This window comes from Brachionichthys hirsutus, chromosome 7 (assembly GCF_040956055.1).
Source record: "Brachionichthys hirsutus isolate HB-005 chromosome 7, CSIRO-AGI_Bhir_v1, whole genome shotgun sequence".
NCBI classification, from domain to species: Eukaryota; Metazoa; Chordata; class Actinopteri; order Lophiiformes; family Brachionichthyidae; genus Brachionichthys; species Brachionichthys hirsutus.
The window spans coordinates 5,830,400-5,853,536 of NC_090903.1; the positions used below are offsets into that span (position 1 = coordinate 5,830,400).

The 23,137-nt window shown below is 43.1% G+C and overlaps 2 protein-coding genes across 2 annotated transcripts; one reads left to right on the forward strand and one right to left on the reverse strand.

Moving 5' to 3' along the window:
* Positions 1-1,171: 1,171 nt before the first annotated feature.
* Positions 1,172-19,861, reverse strand: kif16bb (kinesin family member 16Bb). Its single transcript, XM_068741583.1, has 18 exons — positions 19,815-19,861; positions 19,678-19,741; positions 19,496-19,600; positions 19,257-19,373; positions 18,531-18,628; positions 17,391-17,503; positions 17,155-17,297; positions 16,860-17,028; positions 16,337-16,465; positions 16,018-16,227; positions 15,910-15,941; positions 15,758-15,817; positions 10,281-10,400; positions 10,074-10,125; positions 9,857-9,994; positions 8,670-8,740; positions 6,346-6,434; positions 1,172-3,182 (listed from the first exon to the last, which is right to left on the reverse strand). The coding sequence occupies exons 1-18, from the start codon at positions 19,859-19,861 to the stop codon at positions 1,172-1,174; spliced, it is 3,768 nt and encodes a 1,255-aa protein (XP_068597684.1).
* Positions 19,862-20,488: 627 nt separating this feature from the next.
* On the forward strand, positions 20,489-23,131 carry mad2l1bp (MAD2L1 binding protein; the record flags this gene model as incomplete). The annotated part of the gene is made up of 3 exons (XM_068741584.1): positions 20,489-20,561; positions 22,220-22,503; positions 22,583-23,131. Coding segments are annotated over 3 exons (906 nt in total), but the record flags the coding sequence as incomplete, so codon positions are not given.
* Positions 23,132-23,137: the final 6 nt, after the last annotated feature.

Here is a 23,137-nt window from a genome sequence, read left to right on the forward strand (position 1 = left end):
TTACCCTCATCTCCAAATACTGACACTAGTAGCCTCATTTTCAATTTTTTTAATCCATCATTGCTTCAGTATATCAGGTTATTTCCCTTTTGGGTTTTATTCACAGAACGTTGTGATGCAGTCTATGATGGGTCTCAAGCAAAGCGGAGGGGAAAAAACAACCCTTCCACATCCCTGAGCTTTCATGCCTGCCTAAATATCACCACTGGGGTGCGATGAGGTTTTTTTTTTTCCCTGCTGGACCAGACAAGAGGACTGATTACACTGTGCTGCCCCGTAGCTTTCCATGCCAGATGGGCTCACCGAGTCAAGAAATTTAGGGTTTGGCTCTGATTCTCACGATGTGAATCAAACTCCAGTCCTTCGTCAAAGAAGCCGCACTATCAGCTTTTCTGAAATTTAAAGCAGTTCACTCAGTGAATTGGTCTTCTCCCAGAGTCGACAGACTGGCTACTCTACGCAATAGGTCGTAAATGCAGCGTAGGTTCACACTGACCTCAGATCTTTTGAGAGAATTCATAATCTTTGATATTGGAGAAAGAAGCAGAGTACTCACGTCACAGCTAATCTCAGAGCGGAGGGGTGAAAGAATGAAAGCGTGACAGAGTTGATAGGAAGACATTAGAAGTCAGAGAAAGTCAAAAAATATTTCTGGTAGCAGAGCTCATCTGCATTATGATAGAAAAACAGAACATCAGTTGCTTTAATCTCATTTTATTTCCCCACAAACATTTGAATAGGCGCATTTATACATTTAAACAGTTTGAAACAAGTAGACAATTATATTTGGTCAGACCAGCAATCTAATCCAAGGACGGTACAATGCAAATGGGGGAACAACCATTTTAAATCCTCACATATGAACTCAAGCTTTATTTAAAGCATCTCAATAAATGGACAACCTCCTTCACAAAACCAATTTGAATTGGAAAGTGCTGGTTAAAGACCAACAACAAGAAATTAGATTTGTGTACCAATTAAACCTTTAAGTGCTAAAGCAATGTAATATTGAAATACACACAACAAAGCTTCAAAACAGTTCATACTTTTCATTGTCACTTAACAGCAAAGCTGTCCTTTGCACCATCTGATTGGGATGTATTTTGCTGCCGTTTCCTCACGAGTGAGTTTTGTTGCTGGTCTGCTCATTGCTGAGACTCTCAGTCCTTGATCAGTCATTAGACAAGTGATTAATCAGGCAGGTGGCCTCAGAGGAGCAACCGAAGGTTAATTCCCACACTTCTGCACGTGGAGATGAATGTGAAGCATGGGGAGGTGGGGTAGTCGCGCTTTCAGGGTGACCCATGCCCCTCACATTTGATAGAAATACACCCACTGTGACAGCTCCATGCTCGTCTTCATCATGCACCAGCACACAACGCACATCTGAGCGCTGACGGAGAGTTAAATCATGGTACCGAGGGCAATGGGGATCTGTGGTGACAGAGAATGGAGCCGGGTAATAGACAGCGTCCTCCTGCACCAGTCCGAGGTGGGTATCGGTAAGTAAAAGCTGGGCCAGTGGCACAGAGCGGGTACCGTGGTTGAGACGCACCCCAACACATACGTAGAGTAGCAACTGCACCTGTCCCAGAGAAGCCGTGTCTCCATCCATGTTACAATGAAGCAGGTAAAGCAGATCAGCAAGGCTCTTCTGAAAACGGCAGAAAATCCTTAAGCCAGAATCTAGCAGCAGGTCAGGCGTTTGAGCCTCCCAGTCTAAAGATATCTTCATCAAGTCCCCATGAAGAAGAGGATGCTGAGAGACCGAAGTGTCCCCATGGTGGACAACTCCAATTATCGCCCTGCATAGCTCTTTAGTAAGCATCTGGCCGTGGGTATACACTCCCAGGATGCTCTCCTCCGTAGTGCCCATCAAACGCAGACTGTAGCCCCCCAAGCTTATCTGCACCTCCTTCAGTTCCAACCAAGGAACGTTATGGAACAAAAGCAGTGGACCATGGTCAGTGGTCAGAGTGTAGAGGCCTGACTCCATCAGGACCAGGAGGCCAGGACGGGGCTCAGGCTGGGCACATTTGGAAACATTCAGCCAATAGACGGCCACAATCTTCTGGGAGATGAGCACTGAGGTGGGGATGACCGACTGCAAGTTGTCCATTAGGTCGAGTAATGGCAGATGCTGCAGGCTCAAAAGGGAATAAGGAAATTCTAACAATGTTTGACTGGAGATTTGGACATCCATTTTGTTCTGCAGTAGGCCTAGGTGCTTCAATTCCCCATTTCGGTCATCAGATGCATGGATAACTTTGGGCTCACAGTCATCCAATGGCAAGGGGTCTATAATGACTTCATCCTTTTGTTTTTCATGAAAAGCAGCCACGTCTTGCTCTTTTGTCGACTGCAGGTCCAAGATACTCTTACTCCTCGTCCAGATTTCTTCTGGGATTGGGGACATTTCATCTGGTGAGTCTCCTGCCTTGCACAAGGGTTGTGCTGGTGTCAGAACTGAGCATTGTGTGGTGTCTGGATTGATGCTGCCCTGAACCATCCATTCTTCTTCTGGGGGGAGGTTTTGAAGCATTTGGCTGTGTTGTACAAGACCCAGTTCTTTCATCCAAAAACAAACTTGACTATCCTTAACCAAAGAGAAGGCGATGTTGCCTGTAACCGTGAAAATGGCTTTGCTGTCATTTGCTAAAGACAGAACTTTACTTCCCCTGAACAGAGCTACAAAATGACTGGACCAGCGGGCACCAACTAGCTGTAGCCCGTCTTCCTTGACTTGCCGCAACAATGTGGGAGAGCGCCAAATGACACGCCCTAAATCCTGGACGAACCAAGAAACTTTGCAGACCATCAAGCCCAGTGAGTTTGGAAGTCTGTTATTCCGCAGGTGGGACTTGCTGCTTAATGAGCTCCCACTAGAGCCAGGTCTCCCCTCGTAGCAGTCAGCCACGACACCTTGCATCTCATTAGCATCCCCCGATGGCTTTGCGCCACATCCATCACCCGGGCCCAGGACACCCGTCTGCTGAAGGCTGGCATCCCCTGACCAAACCTCCTCTGTCCCACGACTTGCCGCTCCTTCCCCACTCTCAGCTTTCCTCCACAGCCAATCAGACATGAGGCCTGGTGCTGATTTATGACACAAGTGTCTCTTCTTCTCCTGGCCATCCCTGGTGCTTACCCCGTCGTGTATTGTGTCTCGATCCAACTCAAAACTAGTGTGAGGGACAGGATATATTCCAGGTATGGCCTAGTTTATATTGTGCAGGTGGATGATAAAAGGAGAAACAATGAGTAGTATAATACAACTTTGTCCAAAGCAATACAAAAATCTTAATTGTTTTACAATCATTGTCGACAAAGTAACTATTTCACCAAGCCTTGTTTAAAATGCTCTTTATAATTAGATGTGAATAAATAAACACTTGCACAGGAATATGAAGCAGAGAGTAACACGACGCAGGGAAAGACAATTCACAAGATTTCTCAGTGCAATGCCTGCAAATAATGAGTGCCTTCACCTTTTGAATCCCAAAATGAAAGTGTAAAAGATTTGAATGTGTGTCTAAAAATAAAAGGTTTCATGGCTCAAACGTCTGTATTAACTGTTGCTATGCTCAGTGGCATTATAGTGTTAAACACTGGATTTTACAATTTTCAGTTTTTTTTTCCAGGGTCATTCAATTTCTGTAAAGGTAGATTAACCCTACGCTGTATAAATATACATTTCTACAACATTGTGTCGCATTTATACACAAGTGGTGTATACATTAAATTATGTAAACTGAATACATACCGTTGTACACTTTTGTGTTCTAGCAGCAGGCAGGTAGCTGCTTGGCCCTTTAGATGTGCTCACACCCATCTGTCTAAAAGGGCAAAGAAAATACACGTGTGAAATAACACCTCAATTAAACAGATTCAAACTGCAAAGACCGCCACAAACAAACAAGCGCGTACAAAAACATCCATTAATTACAAACACATTTCCAAATGGGATTAGAGCCAATCTAATGACTGAAATTAAGAGGAATCTTTGCATGTTGATTTGTAGGTTTAGATCAGTACTCGACACTTTACAGCGGGTCAGACTGTTTCTAAATCAACACAGCAGCTTTGGATGAGCTTTTGTGTTGCTGCAGGTTGGCAAGGGAGACAACCAGGGGCAGCAAAGCATCAACATCAGCAAAAGGATCAGGTTCTCCTGATGATTGAAGGCGTTGTGCATCCATGCAGAGGATGTCTTGTACTCAATGTTTGCAGACTCTCCACAAAAGGCGGAATGCTTTTCTAAGATTCCGAGTAGAAAGAAGCGCACTCAATTTTCATGGTAATACTTTTTCCAGTCACTCTTCCCCCACATTAACAGACCCAGTAACACCACAGAGCAGCTTCCCTCCCCATAACTATTGCCTTCTCCCCCATCAGCATCTTCACTTCTTTGGGTAGCGCTACCATTTTGATATATGGATTGCATCTGTTCAGGTTTTCTTGGACCCACCGCCCTTCTCACACCCTGCTGGTTGAGCTCCTCTCATTCACACCCAAATGCATCGCGATTTTATGAAAACATACAAAATTCCGGTTCCTTTTGTGGCCAGCCAGATATTTGAAAGAGCAACCCGAGACTAAAATGAAAAGCAAAGACTCAAGTTAAATGAAAAAATTAAGTAGACTTCAGAGCTAGATAGCTTTGCAGGTATTCTAGCAGCCACACAGCAGTAGATCGTGCAGGAGCACAGTGATGACATCAGCCTGTCTGATAAAACCCACAGTGGGCCAACGTTAACTGGAAAGTAAAACGCGGGGCTTGTGGATTATGTGAATTCATTTAATTAACACTTCCTAAGCATGGATACAAAATATGAGGCGTTCCATGTCGTCAGTAAAAGCTGATTAAGGAATTGACCACATCCAGCTAGAATTCTCAAATGAGCCTGTGATCAAAATATTAGATAGATGAGAAGTCGAATTTGTTGCACCCCGCCTCAAGCAACTGCAGCCTAGTTCATCGATTGATTCATCTCAAAGCTGCCATTTGTGTTCAAATTTTGTCCAGTGTTATTTTACAATAGCAAGAAATAAGCCCTTTTTCCCCCCTCACTGCCCATCATCAGTGCCTGAACAGATGATGGCTCAGCACGCCAGGTGAGAGGCGACAATAAAACGTACATCAGTTCAATGGGCCATTTCATATTTTAGGGAATTTACAAAAATGTAAACCGACAGTGGAATCAAATCAAAGTGGACTTCACAATGTGATGTCCTGCTATATACAACTCATATTATTGCAGGCTTTATATACCGTAAACAGTTGGCTACTGATCTGCAAACGACACCTACATACTTAAATTAAACTCGAGCCTCACACCGACTTCAATTCTTCTCCTCCTGCAATTGCACCACTTATACCAATAATTGTTTCTAATTCAGCTCAGGGAAGACAATAGCTGACTGCAGTTATCCCCTAGATGTGTATTCCTAATATCCAAGCAGCATCACAGCAGCAGTTCTCAGGTAGATGGCTGCAGGTGTCCGACTGAACAGAGAATGAATCACCTGGCAAAAGCACAGTTTTGGGGGGATGCTGCGCTGTGAAGGAAATGACATGTCACACAGCTCCACATGCTGTAAAACATGAGGGATATCAGATTATGAGAGACGGGTGTGAGGGGTGGCATCTCAAACCGTTCTAGTTCAGCGGGTGGTGAATCACTAGTGTACTTTGGCACCAACACGGTGAGCAGTGACAGATCAATGACTTGCCACATAGCTGCAAGGCAGTGGCAGGGTATTAAATTATGGTCTACACTAGCATCAAGTCTCTCACACCAGATGGTTCTGCTGGTAATATATGAAGCCACTACGCAGGATTACATCACCTGTTAGACAACAACTCTTACCATCCACTATTACCGGGACTGCTGAATGTGCCTTGATACTCACCTACTGCCAACAAGGGAACTTCCAAATACAGTTGATTTAAGGAGCAGGAACCAAAAAAGGCCTTCCTAGCATTTGGACCAATCTTAACTAAGCACAGGCCTCTACTCAATACTTTGGCTGTAACAGTTAATACACAAATGAAATAAAAATCAGGAAATCCTATTCAGGTTAAAAATAAACTCCCGCTTTACCTATAGAACCAAGTCATTTTGGGACACGCCCTCAGATTGTAGGATACATGCCAGCTATGATTTCCACTGGCTCAGCATGAAGCATTTCAGAATTGCTTCTTGCATGTTTTCACCGCTCCGAAACACCAGCATGATTTATAGCTTTAACTTTGCCCGCCACTCAATACACAAAGTGTGGAGACTCAGGTAGATTCAGTTACCCTCAGGTCACAGTGTAGAGAGCCATAACTGCAAGTCTCACCCAGGATTTTCCTGCAGCGCCGTGAACCCTTCCTCGGTAGATGTAGGAGTGTCAGTGAAGACGAGACGGGAGGCAGTCGGAAGCCCACCCTGCAAATAGGAAGCGACTGTTAGAAATGAACGACAGCTATGGCAGAATTACAATTATGCAAAGGAGAAATTACAAAATCTAATAACTAACGCATCAAAGTGGTACAAAGAATGACAATTTGTTGTATGAAAATACCATGAATTTATAGAGTGCTAGAATGTAGAACATTGTTTATTGCAATTTTCTTTCAACGTCAAGGACTTAACGGAAACAAGACCGCAGGGGCTTTCTTGAAATGCTCCTCTTTGACTGTACTTGTACTGCAACTAATAAATACATTCATCATATGATTTTCTTCAGAATGTTTCCACACCATACAGTCAAGTAATGCAAGACAATTTGTTTCAAAAGCCTCTTTTTACACAACAGTACACATTCTGGCAGAGCTGGCACATTTTTAGACTTTACGCTGATGCTCGTGACCATCCTTTGGGAGCATGTTAAAAATGAATGGCAAATCCTCCTCTTGGAACCACAGCGTCTGGATGCCTGCACTTCACTTTGCTGTAATAATGTGCAATTTTCAATAATGCAGAAAGCCGAAAGCTGTCAAGAACCCCCAAGTACAACTGTGTCCATAAAGCAAATTGTGCATCCATTTCACTGCACTGGAATGGTTCTCAATGGAGCACACGCCTCCACCGAGGCCAAACAAATGTTTCGCTCTTATAATAGGAAAGTGGTCCAATAGCATATTTCTTGGTCATAAAACATAGTAAAATCATAAGTGGTAGGCATGAAAGGACAGTTAATTTTCCGATGCAACTTTTAACATACTGCACTAAAATTGTGATACAAGAGTGCAATCTTGTGAGGCCAATGCCTCCAAACGTTTCATAACATTTCCAACAACTAAAAAGCCATGGATGAAAACAATCTTCATGGCAGTGGTAACAATAAAGCACAGGACATTCTGTCATTCCAAAATAACTGGCTAGACAAGTACAATGCGTAGAGTTTAATGGCATCTAACATTGTGGTTTGTAGTCAACTGAACAGCCCCCATTTAGCCCCCCCCCCCCCCCCGATGGCTGCTAAAAATGTGGACGACTTTCTTTAGAGCAGACGTTTATTTTGTACATTTTGGGATAAATAGAAATGAGGACCCTCCCTCTGCAGCTCGAGGCCCATTCTGAGGACAGAACGGATTCCAATTTTCAGCTGATACTACATAATGAAATCAAAATCCATTTTTGAGCCTAAAATTCTGAACACTGAGTTTCATTTTACAATACAGTGACAATATTTTAGTTATGAGACTAATTCTGAGTACAGTGTTTAGTTGATCCATATAATTACTTTTTTATATAGTACTAATTACAGTGCTTAACAGGAAAACATGTCGAGGAGGGCAAATGCCTTTCATGGCCATCATTCATAAACACACCAATACTTATGACTACTATTGAAAAAATAAATTTTTAAATACAGTACTACATTTATTTCCACGTCTTTCTGTATATATTGAATGGAATGGGAACTTTATGGATCAAAATTTCTATTTCAGAAATAATTTATTCTCTGGATGGATTGCAGCGAGATTTTTCACATCTCAAGAAACTGGTTGGAAATGTAATCTACACATACAGCCAACATCAACCCTGCCTGGACCATAAATATTTATGGGTTCTATTCTGATTACATTTAATCCAAACCAGACTTAAAGAATACTTCAAGAAATGTATTCAAGAGAAACTAGTTGCTGAAGTTTCTTTCGGAGGCATGGACGCATCAACACAATGCTTCTTTACAGACACATGAAAGTGAACGAAAGCCAAGAGGGGGTTGCTGCAAGCAGGACGAGCGGCATCCTGTATTACAAGCTGCTGCACCTGGCCTTCTTTCACACAGAGCAAAGAGCCTTTCTTCAGTCGAAACCAGTTCTTCATCATGTGCAGGTCTGCTGCTTTTTTGTGAGCCAATTAGGAAGTAGACTTTCATGCCAAGCAAGCAAAAATAAGCACTGGCAGCTCTAAAGGGGGCACTTGTTCCTATTCTGATTAGAGAGAATCCGCACGGGTCACACAACTGTTAGGAAGAACCTGAATGTTAACAAGGGTTCAATATAAATAATGTCTGAAGCAGCAGCAAGCAGGGAAACAACATCGACTTGCATGACCAAAATTACAAACAGGAAACGCACGCGAGGCCGTGTTCCGGCTTCATCATTATGAAAACAATTCCATCATTATGAAAAACAATGAAACTTCTCCGTGAAAGGATGGAACGAGTACCTGGAATCTTCCTGCTACAGTCGAATGGTTAAACCAGAGTGTTGTTTCTTTCCCCAGCTTTGTGACGGCACCTATAAGGGAGGGGAAGAAAAGAAAAAGGATTAGGTCGCCAAAATATTTGAGTCAAATGCCAAATGACACGATTGATAACGGAACTGAAACCTGACACCGGGGACAAGATGCGAAACGCATGCATTACAACATTGAAGAGCGAAAGACTTTGGCTTTTGAATGTGGGAAAATTTGACAGATCTTGGGTTTAACAAACTGCCATGGAGAATACAATTGCCAATGTGATTTGTACTGATCTACACCAAGGGCACAGAAACTGCAAGGAAACATGACCAGTCTTGTAAAACTGCAAAACTGATGCAATAGTAGGGTTTATTCAGACTCGTGCTCACATCCTCAGATTTTCAAGGTTTCTTCCTCCTCTCTCAGCACACCAAATACTAATCTTGCTTCGACTAATGACTTCTGATGAGTGACAAAGCACCTGAGAGGGCAGACTGATGGATTTCAGCTCCTGCAGGGCTGAAAATTACTATCATTTGTTCACGAAAATAGCTTCAGATGCAGCCATTTCTGAATGGGATACTGGATAAATTGAAATGGTTATAAAAGAGCCTAGCGTAGCCAGGCCTTGTGCTTCCTGGTTTTGTGTGCAGGCTTTATCTCTGGAAAGCAAAGCAGTGCGGATGAGGATGCAGTAAGCTGTGAAAGCTCCCAGCCCAGACGAGCAGGGTTTGCTCAGACGTGCAGAAGCCTGAGCGCCGCTTGGCGCCGTCCTTTGAAAGGTTAACGTTGAGGCCCAATCCAAAACTGTCGGCCCGATCAAGTGACTACCAATTAAATTGAGGGCCTGGGGCTTCGCCGGAGAATTGTCCAAGGCCTCTCGACCTTCAAAATGTTTAGCAAGAGAAATTGCATCTGCCCTATCGAGAGCTTTCTTCACAATCCACCCTGGCTCTGAGTGCACCGCTGTGGGGGGGGGGGGGGACTGAGGACAAAGCAGATTTCATTTGCAGATGTGATGCAGTGATCTCATGTAGCCGCATTCAGAATGGATGAAATTGTTATTGCTTCTCAAATCGACAAATAATTGTTTGAAAGGAAACTGATTAGCAGACATGTCCCCTCCACACACACACCGAATGTTCGAGAGATTCAGGAGGATATTAGCTTACCCTGAGTTAGCTGACAGGGACCAGACACCACAGAGCCATTGACTGCACACAGGGCACCTTCTTGAGGGATCAGAGTGACCATCCCGGCACGGTTCTCAAGCACGCAATGTTTATGGAGGAGCCCGGACCCATGCAGTACTACAATGCAAAATATGGAATATGAAACCATTAAAGCAATACTGCTTATTTTCAGAACAGTCAAGGAGAGTATACTCACCAATACCCTGACCGCATAACGCTTCATCACTCCCGATCAGGGTTTTGCCCTCCTGTAGTGAGCATTAAAAAAAGGTCAGGAAACAAAACGGAAGCTGCTGTAAGACAAGCAGAGCAATTACCCAAAAGCACTGAACCTTGGATTCTAATGATTTGAGGAAATTCAAGAGGCTCTGCCAAGTATGTGAAGTCAAAATGATTTAGTTACTTTCAAGTAACACAGGAGAATTCCAGTGCTGAGCAAGTCTCCGTCAATTCCTATGAGGTGAGGTAACTGGCAATGCAGGACCACTCCACTTCCCTCCTTCCTCAGAACCACAGTCTCCTCCTGTCGGACACAGGAGAGGAAAATCTAATTCCGTAGCCTGTAGCTGGAATGGCAAACAATATGAAATAAAAAAGCTGACAGACATTTAATGGCAACCAGCAGAAAACTGAATTCTTTATGACTGCTCTTCCTAGCCTGAAGGCCAAGCAGAAAGACGGTGCTCCACCCGCGTGTTGCCATGAAGCAGCAGAGTGTCTCAGCGGCAAGAGGGATGCTATAAATCATTCAGATTATCACGGTGAGAGTCAAATTGTGCATTGTGTTCAGCAAGCGAAACAGACGCGGCGCCGCCACCCACACACACACACACACACACACACAAAGTTGTCGCCATGCTCCATTGCCTTTATTGATACATAGCCACCAAGGCAATACGTTGGTGTTAAAATACTCCCAAGCTTGTAAAGAATCTCAGCTCAAGACAGCAGCAACAAACTTCAGCCGGTTCCAAGTCATTTACAATGTGTCCGAATATGAATTCCGGGGATTTAGAGGCTCAGCTGCAGAGGGAACCATTTTCCTCAGCTTTAGTGCATTATTGAGGTTGTGGAAAGTGAAGTGGTAAATTTACCTTTTATAGGACTATTTCATTGGGGCATTCTCTTCCATTTCAAATTAACCACGATAGGAGTTTGCCATTTCTGATTTGGATAATTTAACACAAACTGATGTCATATTTCACACATCGGCCATTGATTAAGACTACGGAGAGAAGGCCTGTTTCTGTAAAGCAAGGTCAGGTGTAAACCTCTGAACCACGCCATAAATCACCGCTTCCAACAATCTCTGCTGAACAAACTAAAGTGCACAAATCACACTACTCTACGACTGCATCCGCCAACAGCTAATATTCATTTAACTAGGATAAAGCAATCGCCGTTTCATTCGCAGCTCTACTACAACAGGAAACAAGAAAATAAAAAGCCTGCCAACAGAGTACGAGCGTAATTTTGACATACAAGCTGAAGTGTTTGAAAGACACTGAAGTAAAGCACGACAAGAAACCGCTTTTCTGTTGAAAACAGTCTACCAAGCGCGAGTGTTCAAAGAAGTATTCCTCCGTCACTGCAGTGGACTAATGCCCCACATTGTCATGGATTATCATAAATGCCTCCAAGATGCAGAGCAGAGAACCTCACACACTCAGTCTTTACCCCCCCCCCCCCCGATCTCTCAGCCTCCCCCTCTTTCACGTAGTCCGGACATTGGTGTGAGAAACATGTCCAGCTCCAGCACCATCTCTTTCATTGGCATTTGAGACAGGAGAAATCCTTTCTTCTAATAAAGGAGAAGCATCGACCCCTGCACTTAATTAAAAGAGATTCTTCAGACTTCATTAGAGGTGAGGAGCAGCCTGGCAGACTAATGCACTGCCGGTTTCCTCAAGACAACAGAGTGGCTGAGATGCGCTCATTTTCTCCTCGCATACGAAAGGATGTTGCTGTCGGCCACACCCAATCAGCATCTGTGCTATAAGGCTAAAAAAAATAAAAACTCAAGTTTCCCATCAGACCGATACAGCTGGCAAACGTACTGTAATCACCGGATCTGAACCAGCATCTAGGTTTAGACAGCATTAGGCGTTGCTTATTAGAATGTTTAATGTATTTTTCCTAGCATTTTGACACTTCAGGTTCTCATGTTGGTTAATATGCATTTCAAAACCCTGACATGCCAGACCAACCAACCACTCTCTGGCTGCCCGTCAGCCACAAGAGGAGAGACTGGCAAACAAAGCAGGGACTGACGGATACAGGATCCTTCAAGGTTCATTTCGCTTTACGACATTTATGTCCCCGATTGCTGCTTTTTTATACAAGTTAAAATGAGTGATGATACAGGAAAGGAATTTAAATGTGCAAAATGGAATAACAGTCATTAAAAGTTCTCATGTCACTTCCATTGCTAACTCACCGCTTCCGTCTTTGTGATTTGCATGCAAGTGAAAACTCATAGGCGGGCACACAAAACATTTGGGTCATTGATTGGTTTGACTACTGTTGGAGTTTATTTTAGAGCTCTTGTTAGGCAAGCATGAATGAGACAACATATGCTCCGTGTGTTTTTCAAAGATGAATACCGGCGAGTGATTCAACCCAACTTGAAGCTTGGATCCAAACTATATTGATTTCTCATTTATCGGCACATTAACTCAAGGTGAGATGATTATGTAAAAGGTCGTATAAACTGATAATGGTATGAGGTAGATTGACATTTAAAAGAGCCAGGCTCAATGCATTCATGACTCAAGTCGTGCCATTGTACTGATTATAGTGTGGTTCTATTTATTTCACCGTTTTTGTGAACCTATTGTGCTGCAAAGGGATCTGAGGGTAGAACTAAGAATCACAATGCAACAATGCTTCATCTCTGAGTTTAGGTTCTGATTCACAAGGCTCCTCACATGCGCCTGTGTGCAGATACAACTAAACACACGCCCTGGCAGTAGAGCAACATCACATTACTCATACTGCCTTTTTGTTGTCTCAAACTTGCCATCTCCTTTTGGAAAAAGGCTGCAGTGGAATCCATCTCATATTAATTATTTTATCTTCCTCACATGCCCTGTAACCAATCTGGGAAGCTGGCAATGAATAACTTTGCATTTCAAGTCTGCTGCGAATACAGAATTGAAAATTATGTTTACGGTTCTCCTGGTCAACTTCTGTCCCTCAGCTGTCGCCTCAATTGAATTAAAAACAATGAGAATGGAGGAATGCTCTTAATTCAGAAAGCATGTACAAGAGATCAAACGCACACTTAAACAGAAGCTAAACTTTGTAAAAAAAAAAAAAAAAAAAAAAACAACAACACAATGAAGGCCATTCATCAAAAAATTCAAAACCCACTTTATATTCAACTAAAGCAATGAGGCAAGTACATGGGCTGAATTTTTTAGACCGAGACAGGATGCCGCTCTTTTCTGAACCTGTAATACCTGTGCTACATTCCATGCACTTATTTTTCCACCAAGACACAATGCAAACGTGGCGAGTGAAAAATGCCAAACCATGAAGCATTCATCAAACACCGAGTTACGGCAACACCAGTATGTCTGCTGGTCACCAGTACAGTGGTCTTACTGGCCCAGTGTCACATAGCATCAGGCATCTTAACAGGCGCTTCTACATGGATGGGTACAGCTCTAAACAAGGTCAGTGGAGATGGACGACGAGGCCTATAAGCATAGAGCCATCACTGCTCAAACATGCTCAGATTTACAACAGTTACCTTAATTATTACGCCAGACAGTCAAACGAAAGTGCCATATGTCAATAATCAAGACCTCTTAATTAGGAGCTGTGACAGCTGTTAATGAGTTCCGATATACTGTCAGGAATAAAGGTCTGCGGAGTAACTAAATGTCATCAACTAACGACCACGCGGAATTAAAATGTTAATTATCTTCCACACACACAGCAGATATTAAAGATCTTCACCTGCAAACACAGTCCGACCTCTTACTCAGCTTCTGGTGCAGAATCACTAGCGGCTGTTCCAAGTCGGTGGTACACAAACTATTCTGCAATCTTATGAAGGCTAGAACAATGTACTAGTTCAAAGGCGTGGTGGCAGAAAGTCATAAACCTTTCATGACTGCCCCTGCAACGGGCAACTTGGCTGAACACCGAGTCCCAAACGGATGACATTTGGTGTTATCCAAGCAGTTGGGCACAAATCCAGTAGGCAGAGGAAACAGTGTGAACCGGGAGCTGGCAAACAGTGGCATTTCTTTGTAGCAGCATGGGGAATAGGAAAGACGCCGATACCCCGTTTCCACTTCGCAGAGATCATATTGGGTTGAAGGAGAAGGCATGCACATTCTGCTTCTCTTTATGTGGAAGACCAGTGCTGCTCACCACCTTTACAAGAATCCAGCATTTGGATTCCATTTAACCCTAAACAGACATAGAATTGAATTCAAATGCTAGGTTGACTCTACTCCATGAGAAGGAAACATCTGTTCACTAGACTCGCAGCGACACCCACTGGCCTAATGTCTTTATTGCAAGCTTTCTTAAAACAGCTACTCCGGGATTTTTATTCTGGAGTGTTTTTTCTGTTAATATTATGTTTTCTTTATCAGGAATCTGTCTGCATAGGAGCATAGTGCTAATAGAGGCAGGCGGTAGTCACTGGAATGTGTTCCATCTGTAGCCCGTCAACTATTTAACCAACGCCTGCACAAAGCTGCATTCTTAACCATGTCCTGCTTAGAGGATTTCCCCTGAGATTAATTATTCACATCTATATTTGATATTCTGATTGCAAATGTATTATTCAAACTTTGAATGGTACCTTCTGAATCCTGGAAATTATTAATTAGGTGATGTTTCAGGGAAAGATTGACTTACGTAAAGTATCAAACTCAATGCTTAGAAAACATCAGGTTCTTGTCATTTCATTGAAGATTATCACAAGTCATTTAAAACCATTTCTTGCAGACACACTCCCCTGCCCTCTCAGACTAATTTCACCCATAATAAATCAACTGGCAGGGGGGGGGGGGGGGGGGTAAGTAGAAATTCCCAAATTAACATTTTGGCTTACATTTGTTTTTCCAGGCCTGCAATGAGGCTGGCACAGATGGTCAATTAGGTTCAGTATCAAACATAAGTAACTTGGAAGATGGGTTTAATCTGTTATCTGCGTTTGGACCAGGTGTGATGCATCAGATCAGCTGCAACACCTTATATTCCTAGTAAGGGGGCATGTCATGCATTAGAGCAGAAAGAATGGATGGCCTGCCAGACTGCCACATAGTTGGTTACGAAAGAGTAAAGAGATATTTTTTTGTCATTGTACAACGAGATTAAAATGGCATACATTCCCTGGTAGCAAACATTCACTCATTCCTCGTACAGGAATGAGTTGATATGCGCCTGATCACATCCAATAATGAAATAAAATAAAAATAAGATTTAATTTTACAACTCAGTTAGCGAAGACAGAGCCACAATCGTTTAAAGTTTGGGTTCTCAAAGTGAAAGAACTTTACCAAATGGAAAGATAACTGACTTATTACGTCTGCGATTACACTTCTCCGAAAAGCGATGGCATCCAGCAGGCGGCTTTTTTACGTGAAAACTAATAAAAAGGATAATGGGGTCTCGTACTTCTGGTTGTGCCACTAATGTAAATGATTTACTAGATTTTCTCCTGTTGTATAGGAGAGCTGTACCTAAAAACATGAATGTGTTTATGTCTTACTATCATGACTGCATTATGTGGATGATGATATTAGTACCAAATGCTCTGTTGCTGTCAAATATCTCAGTAAAATTTAAGTTCTAAAAGAAAAAAGTATGAGATTTACTACATTTAAAGACTTATATAAACATGCATCAGTGTTGTACCTGGAAAATACTCTGCATCTCCTCCCATTTGCTGGCCCACTCCTGGGTCAGTACTAAAACCTGGGGGGGAAGCAGTTTTTATTATTATTATTATAGTAGATAAACATAGCAGAACAACCCTTTTTTACCATTATTGGCAGATAACTACTTACTCTTTCCTCATTCTGATGAAGCTCCTCATCCACTTTTACAAGAGAGGAAAGCGCCCCACTGGTGACCTGCTGTAACAGTGGAAACAATGCCTACAAATAACAATACACACCTCGTACCCTCACCCTTGAACATATGCAGGACCTTTCTCGTTTCTTCTAGCAGCCCATGGAGTGTGGTAACTTTTGCCCGTAGCTCTCTGATCAACTTCACGCTGCCATCTTCATTCACCATGGGAGAGTTCACAATGTTTTTAGCCCGGCTGGCATAACGCAATGTGTTCAGGGTCTCGATGTAGTTCACATCAGCAGGAGAAATGGCTGCCGTGAGACATTCGGGAGGCAATGTGCACATTGATGAGAAGGGATGAGAACTCAAAATAAGATAGCAAATGCAGGATTTTTGCCATTTCTTCTTTAATTTACATACTTGCTATCATAGTAGTCAGAGAGTTTCCTCCCAGGCTGTCTTTCAGCAGCCACGTCAGCACGGAGTCTCTGTAAGGGATGTAGCCCTGCTTCCTCTTTTTTGTCAACTGTCCTCCCACACTAAGATCAGCTGAGAGAGGTCACAGATCAACAATCAGAAACCTGACTGTTCCCACAACACACAAAATGCTTTATTCTATATATCAATTGCTCCATTACGGGAACAAAATATCGGCCAATATCAATCCATAAAGTGCGTTCTCCCTAAAACCCTCGATTAAAGTGATCCAGCCATAATTTGATCAGACCAGAAGACAATGTACCGGTAATGGGTTCTTTTTAATTGAACATAATTGAAAGCCATCAAAAGTGTTAATTATGGCAAATTCCTGTGATGTTAGTCCACCTGTTAAGTAATATTGAAATTAGTCCCTGCATTAAAACCTAGCGTTACTCCCTACCTGCAATAACAGAGTGGCTCAATACTCAGCGTTTTGGTGTGTTAGTCATGTCCAGTCATTTACCCAGTATCGAGATCACGCTGCCCAGGGTGACCAGAGATTTGTTGATGTTGGCACCTTCCTTAAACTTGGTGGCTGCGGTCCATGTAGAACTGGATTTCTCGCTGCCCGCCAGATCTACCAAGTTGATCTTACTCAGTCTCTCACGTGGCAACTCAGCGTGCAGCCACGCCTGCGGCACACGCAAACGGTCTCATTTAATTTCACAAGAGGCTACATCACAGAGTTCACGAAACTCAATTCAAAGTGGCAGCATGAGCCCACGCAGCAGGGATGCATTTGAAGCACTGTTGTTCACCTGGGTTAAGCCGACGGTGAAGATGGTGTGAGAGCGACTGCTGAAGTTACTCATGCCTGCGCTGGATGCAGTGCAGTTAGCGTTGCCGAGAGCGATCAGTTCCTCCACGTCACTGTAGCTGCGAACCAGGTGCTTGGACAGATCTACGTCACAGTTGCGTTTCTCTGCATTAGAATCTTCATTTTTTATATAAATCGACCGATATGGAGACGTGGTATGAATTAAACATGCCATACTCTGTACGTAGGGGCCGTCCAATGGGTGTTCTCGCACTCTCAATCCTTCACCAGGGGGCGCAGTAGCCTTCCTAAGAAGGTCGTACACGCGTTCATTGTAGATCGCCAGATAGCTAGATTCAGGAAAGAGGACGCAATGATAAAATCTGATTCAGCAATACGCACATTATGCCAGAGACGAAACATTAGATCATAACTTCTTGGTGTAACCGAACGGATTGATTTCTCTACACTTCGATTGACAACAAACGGGTTACAAGGTCCGAGTGTTCCAACAGAAAAAGTCATTAAGTGAAGATTATCAAGCCAGTCCCATATTATTCCAACTTCCTTATAAGTGTTACTATGCTGGGATAGATTTACAACTCAAAGGCAAGGGGGAGGGGGGGGGGGGGGGTCGCACTGCCAGAAGTTTCATTGAGAGCAGGCAAAAATACCATGACCTTGAGAACCCAGTTGTCCAAGGACATTGACTGGGAAAACGAAAGCAATGGAAACCCTTCACCAATAAGTTTGATTCAACTGATCATCAATGATGAATTTCAAATGTTTCCAATCAGCAATAATCCTCTAGCATTTATCAATAACCACCAGTTTTGCTGCTCGCTTTAGTTCCTTTCCAAATAAAATGACTTCCATTGTGATTATTAATTCATACAATTAACTTTCACCTCCACAAACGCAACGGCAGCTTTGGATCCAGTATGTTACAACACTTTCACCTTGAAGTACACACTTTTAGGTTTCAGCTGCTCAGACCGGACGGTGGCCGGTTCAAGTCCAGCCTGGACCCAAGTGTGGAGCGTGAATTGGTAGCTGGGGAGATGTCAGTTCACCACCTAACCACTGCTGAGGTGCCCTTGAGCAAGGCACCGAACCACAAAAACCTCTTCCAGAGCCCCCCCAAGTGACTGCCCTTCATGCAACTTTCCTATTACTTGCATGTCTACATATACTGTACATATATACACATACATATATACACATACATATATATATACACACACAAGATTTCGTGTAAATTAAATGTCCTCAAATGCTTCACATTGTCACAATAAATTAAATATTCAGCTTATAAACATCTCTGCGTGAAGTAGGAACATACAAACTAACATTACTACATGCATGGCAGCCCCTTACCTGATCTCTATATTGAACGACGCAGCATCAGTCGAACCTTTTTGGGTTATCTCACAGAACAAGTCCCGACAGATCCGGGGGATTAAACCTTCATCATCCTGACACATCATGAAGAAGAACATTATTCCTGGTTATTCACAGTTTACTTGTAAATCATAACTTTGTTCTTCCTTTGCACTCTCAGTCTGTGTGTCCATTCATGCCAAGACGACCACAAGTCAGCCACTGCCTCATCTTATTTAGCTATTGAAGCATGCAAGCAATTCTAGCTCCGTCGTTCCAATCGCAACGGAACTGAAAGTATTAAGAGCCATATATAATTATCTGGGATGTTGACAGCTGCTCTACTGACGACCTCGCATGAGCCTCACAGCAGACGAGAAACCTGCCTTGTAATGTGACATTTCTACTGCTGTGAAAGGTGCAGAGGAAGGCTGCAGGCCTCATCACATCTCCTGATTAGTGAGGAGTAACGGAGTGAAAGGCACTTGTAATGAGGCTGCAATCATTCACCATATAACACAGGATTGGTACAATAAGGCCCTTCTGCAATTTAAGTTATTCAGTGTCCCTGACGATTGATGTCCCAGCTTAATGCCTGCATATGTAGCAGGCAAGTCGTGAACCCTGCACAAGTTTACAGGACAGGAGGTTGTCACGGTAAATGCTTAAATTACTTTTTGACCTTACAAAAGCAGTGTTAGGAAAGCCGAACGGAGGCCTTACCGTGTGACCCATCATGGTGTAAGATTTCCCAGAGGCTGTTTGGCCATATGCAAACATGCAAACATTGAAACCCTCCAATGCAGCTTTCAGGGCATCTCTCCCCAAATCATGGTAAATCTAAAGAAAACAGGAAAAGATACGTTATTACATATCAGATTAAAAAAGCTTTAGATATTGCTACATGAAAAAAAGATCAAATTTAATGGAAAGCTAAAATAGAGGAAATTATATATACACACCTGCTCCTGAGATGCAAATGTGGGGCTCCTTCTGTCAGTTGAATCAAATGAGAAGTCATATGAGAAGATCTTGCTTCTGTTTCTCAACTCGTCCTCTGGAACAGGCTGAAGATTCACATGCAGAACCACTTCTTAATTTAAAAACGCAAGCTTAAAAAAGGCAGTCCAGTGTGACTAAATACCTTGAGAAAAGCTGTAGTGTTCCCCCTCATATGAATTATCACCTTGGATGATAACTGTTTTTCTCTGCGGATAAATGAAAAACAAACCACAATACTTATTTGTTTTTGATTAGATATAAAGCCATTATTCTACTAACCTTTTGTTCAGTGGACGGACTCGGACTGCAACACGCACCAAGGCCATTATTCATCGAAACCAAAAACTTCTCTCACGGCGTCCTCTCCTTTGGAAGATAAGTGCAGAATCCCACGCAGCCTTTTTCACAGCTAATTATAGCCAGCTCATTATCACACCTGGGTCCGGGTGTCCTCGTGTTCTTGCTGCAGTTCACAGACTTACCACTGGGGTGTGCTGCAGATTGAAAATATGTAGACCTTTTTTCTTTTGCGTCTCTGTGGTGATTTGTCTTATTATTATTTTTATGAACAAAGCAGTATTTATAAGGAGGTGATTGTCTGCAAGAATAAATATTTGTATGTCTTAGGTTACGAGTGTTAAACCAACTGGTATTAAAATCCGTAGTAGCGTGTCACGAGTGATAAATACAGCGTTCATGCAACGGAAGAGCACAATGAGAGGGAGTGGGAAGATTTACGATTTTCTTCATGTAACGTGAAGGCAACGTTGTCTCCGTTCCTGTTTCCCGTCATGCAGTGCGAGAACCCGGCAGGGACATTCAAATCCCAATCCAAGACCCGGACATAGGAAAACCAAAGAAGAAGAAAGACGTGGAAAACGAGTACCCGGTAATCTGTTCACAGCAAGAGACAATGAAATGAAGATTTGCGATTCTATTTTTTTTAATTTTCATCAGAAAGAGAACAGAACAGCCCGAACAACACCGACGACAACCAAATCACCGCCATGTCCTCCGTGTCTTCTGGTCGGTACAACACACATTTGTGGGGCCGCATTAGAGAGAACGGGATTCAGCCAGCTAGCTTGATAACAAACAAAATATGAAGAATGCTCCATTAGCATGACGTGCCTCGATACCCAGGCATCTTGTGATAGCTTATAACGGCTTTGTACTTTACTGTATTTAACATTGGTGTTGTGTGTCGTGTTATTCGGCCTTGTACGGCACATCCGGTTAACCTTTCACAATAAAACAACAGTGTGACAAACAGGTTACACCACATTGTGAAGCTGAAATTATTCAATCACCAGTCATATATAAGCTGTTTTGATTACTTGTGTTACTGTATTGAGTTGTGTCTGATGTTGAAGCCTCTGTCCTGCGATGGTTTCTAGCTTTTTTATTTAACAGAAAATCTGTGGGTCATGCACTGCAGCTTACTCAGATGAAGACATTAGAAGATGTTGTCTTCAACTCGGATAGGCATCGTTTTATATGTTATTAGTGGTTAACATGTGATATAATCAGGACTGGGTAAGAGAGAGACATCCTTGAAAGTTCATTTGTACTCAAGCAAGTAACTAGTAAGTGTTAAACCTTTGAGCCGCATGTGGCTCTTTCATCCCTCTGCTGCGGCTCCCTGTGGCTTTAGAAGATAAATGAGTATTTAGTTCAATGTGTTTTATTTTAGTTCGTTCGTTTTTAAAATGTAACTCTAATTTTGAAGATTATGGTGATTATAAAGAATACAAAATAAAACGTATTCAATTTTTTTGTCGCTCATAATATACGTCACAACCGCCAAATTGCACGCGATTTCTTGAATTTTTTTACCCCCAGGTAGGACAACTATGGATAAATCTAAGAAAAGAAAAGTGTCTGAAGAAGACAGAACGTTTAATTATACGTGGGCAGATTCGTTCGCCTTCACTGCTGACGAGATGGGTTTACCGGTATGCTTAATATGGAATGAGGAGTTAGCAAATAACCAAAAGTAAAATGTCTCAAGACATTTCCAGAATAAACACACAGACTTTGCTCAAAAGTATCCGGATGGAGATGAGAGAAAAAGAGCCATTTTGGAATATAGATAGATACAGCATGTGTTGCCTTGATTATAAGGCTTTTAATTTTTTGCGGCTCCAGACATGTTTGTTTTTTTGGTCCAATATTGGCTCTTTCAACATTTTGGGTTGCCGACCCCTGGGCCAGATGATGTAAAACAGAGGTCACCAACTGGCAGACAGAATCCAGACCAACAAGCCTGTTGGCATGACAGAATCAGATGGCCTTGTAACTAAATTGTGTTTTCCAAGAGGATTGGCAGGTTTGTAATTACTGATAAAGATAATTCTATTGTTAGCATTTTAGATGTTTTCTGTCATTAAAAGGCTGAACGAACAGGACTTTATACGTATGACTTGAGAGCCAGCTTAAGTCATCCCAAATAATGAATTAAACTCATCACTACAGATAGCCCTGCAGTCCAGACAAAGGTGAAATGATATGTATGCTTTTGAGCTGAACTGTCCTTTTCTTCCACCACAGCCAGACAGTAGAAAATGGGACCGTGGCTTTATTAAAACGCTGACCCTGCTAGATTCCATTAACGTTTAGCTGAGATTGAACAAGATGTGTCATTACTCAACCTAATGTCATTACCGTCCTCGTCATTTGGGCAGATGGCACACGGAACGAGGTGACTCCAGGCCAGACAAGTTTGCCGGATTCCATCGTGACTGCCAGTAAACAAGACTTTAACAGAAAGGAATGTGATGCTGCGGTGGTGAGAAGAGCGCAGGAGGACGGCCATGTGAACGTGGTCTTCCCCGGCACAGTTACCCAAGATGGCTGTTGCCGCTTTGTCAGTGAGCTCCTCAAATGCATCCTCTATCAGCGCCAGCAACTGCCCATGACGTATGACCAGCTAGTGTACTCGCAGAAGAAAGGGCAAGCCTCGTTGCAGGTGATAAGGAGAGCACGCCACGTTCACGAGTGAAGAAATGTTATGGATGTGACGTTAAATATAAATGTTTGTTTCTCAGGATAGAGGCGTAGCGAGCCGGAGGTCGATGCAGTCTGCAGAGACGGAGTGGCGCAAGTGTCAGCAGACCCTCCAGGAGCTGGAGGAGGTGCTGCAGCAGCTGGAGGTGCTATTCTCCCTTAGCAAGGTGCCCCGTGTGCTGCTGCTGATGGGCGGCTCCCTTATCCTCCCCAAAGAGCTGTATGAGATCAACATGGAGGCTTTGGTTGTGGCCGGAGGAGATCAGTGTCTGCAGGTATCCTCGTGTTTGAGGAAGCTCTTCCGCACTCTTTTCGTGGCTGACCTCCTGTCCGACAGCAGGCCGGTCCGTTTAATGCCCACCACCGTCATGGCACTGGCTCACAGGGATTGCGGTACAGTTTGGTTCCGCCCAAAACTACAGTTCAAAGTACCGACGCGCGTGAAAAACCAAATGATCATTCTGGCTTCTGATCCCAGCACCCACAAACAACCGAGTGCAGACGGATCCGACTGGGAGGATTATGTGTGGTTTCAGACGCCCATGGCTATTAAGGGATTTAAAAAAATGACGTATAACACGAGGAGTTGAGCCATC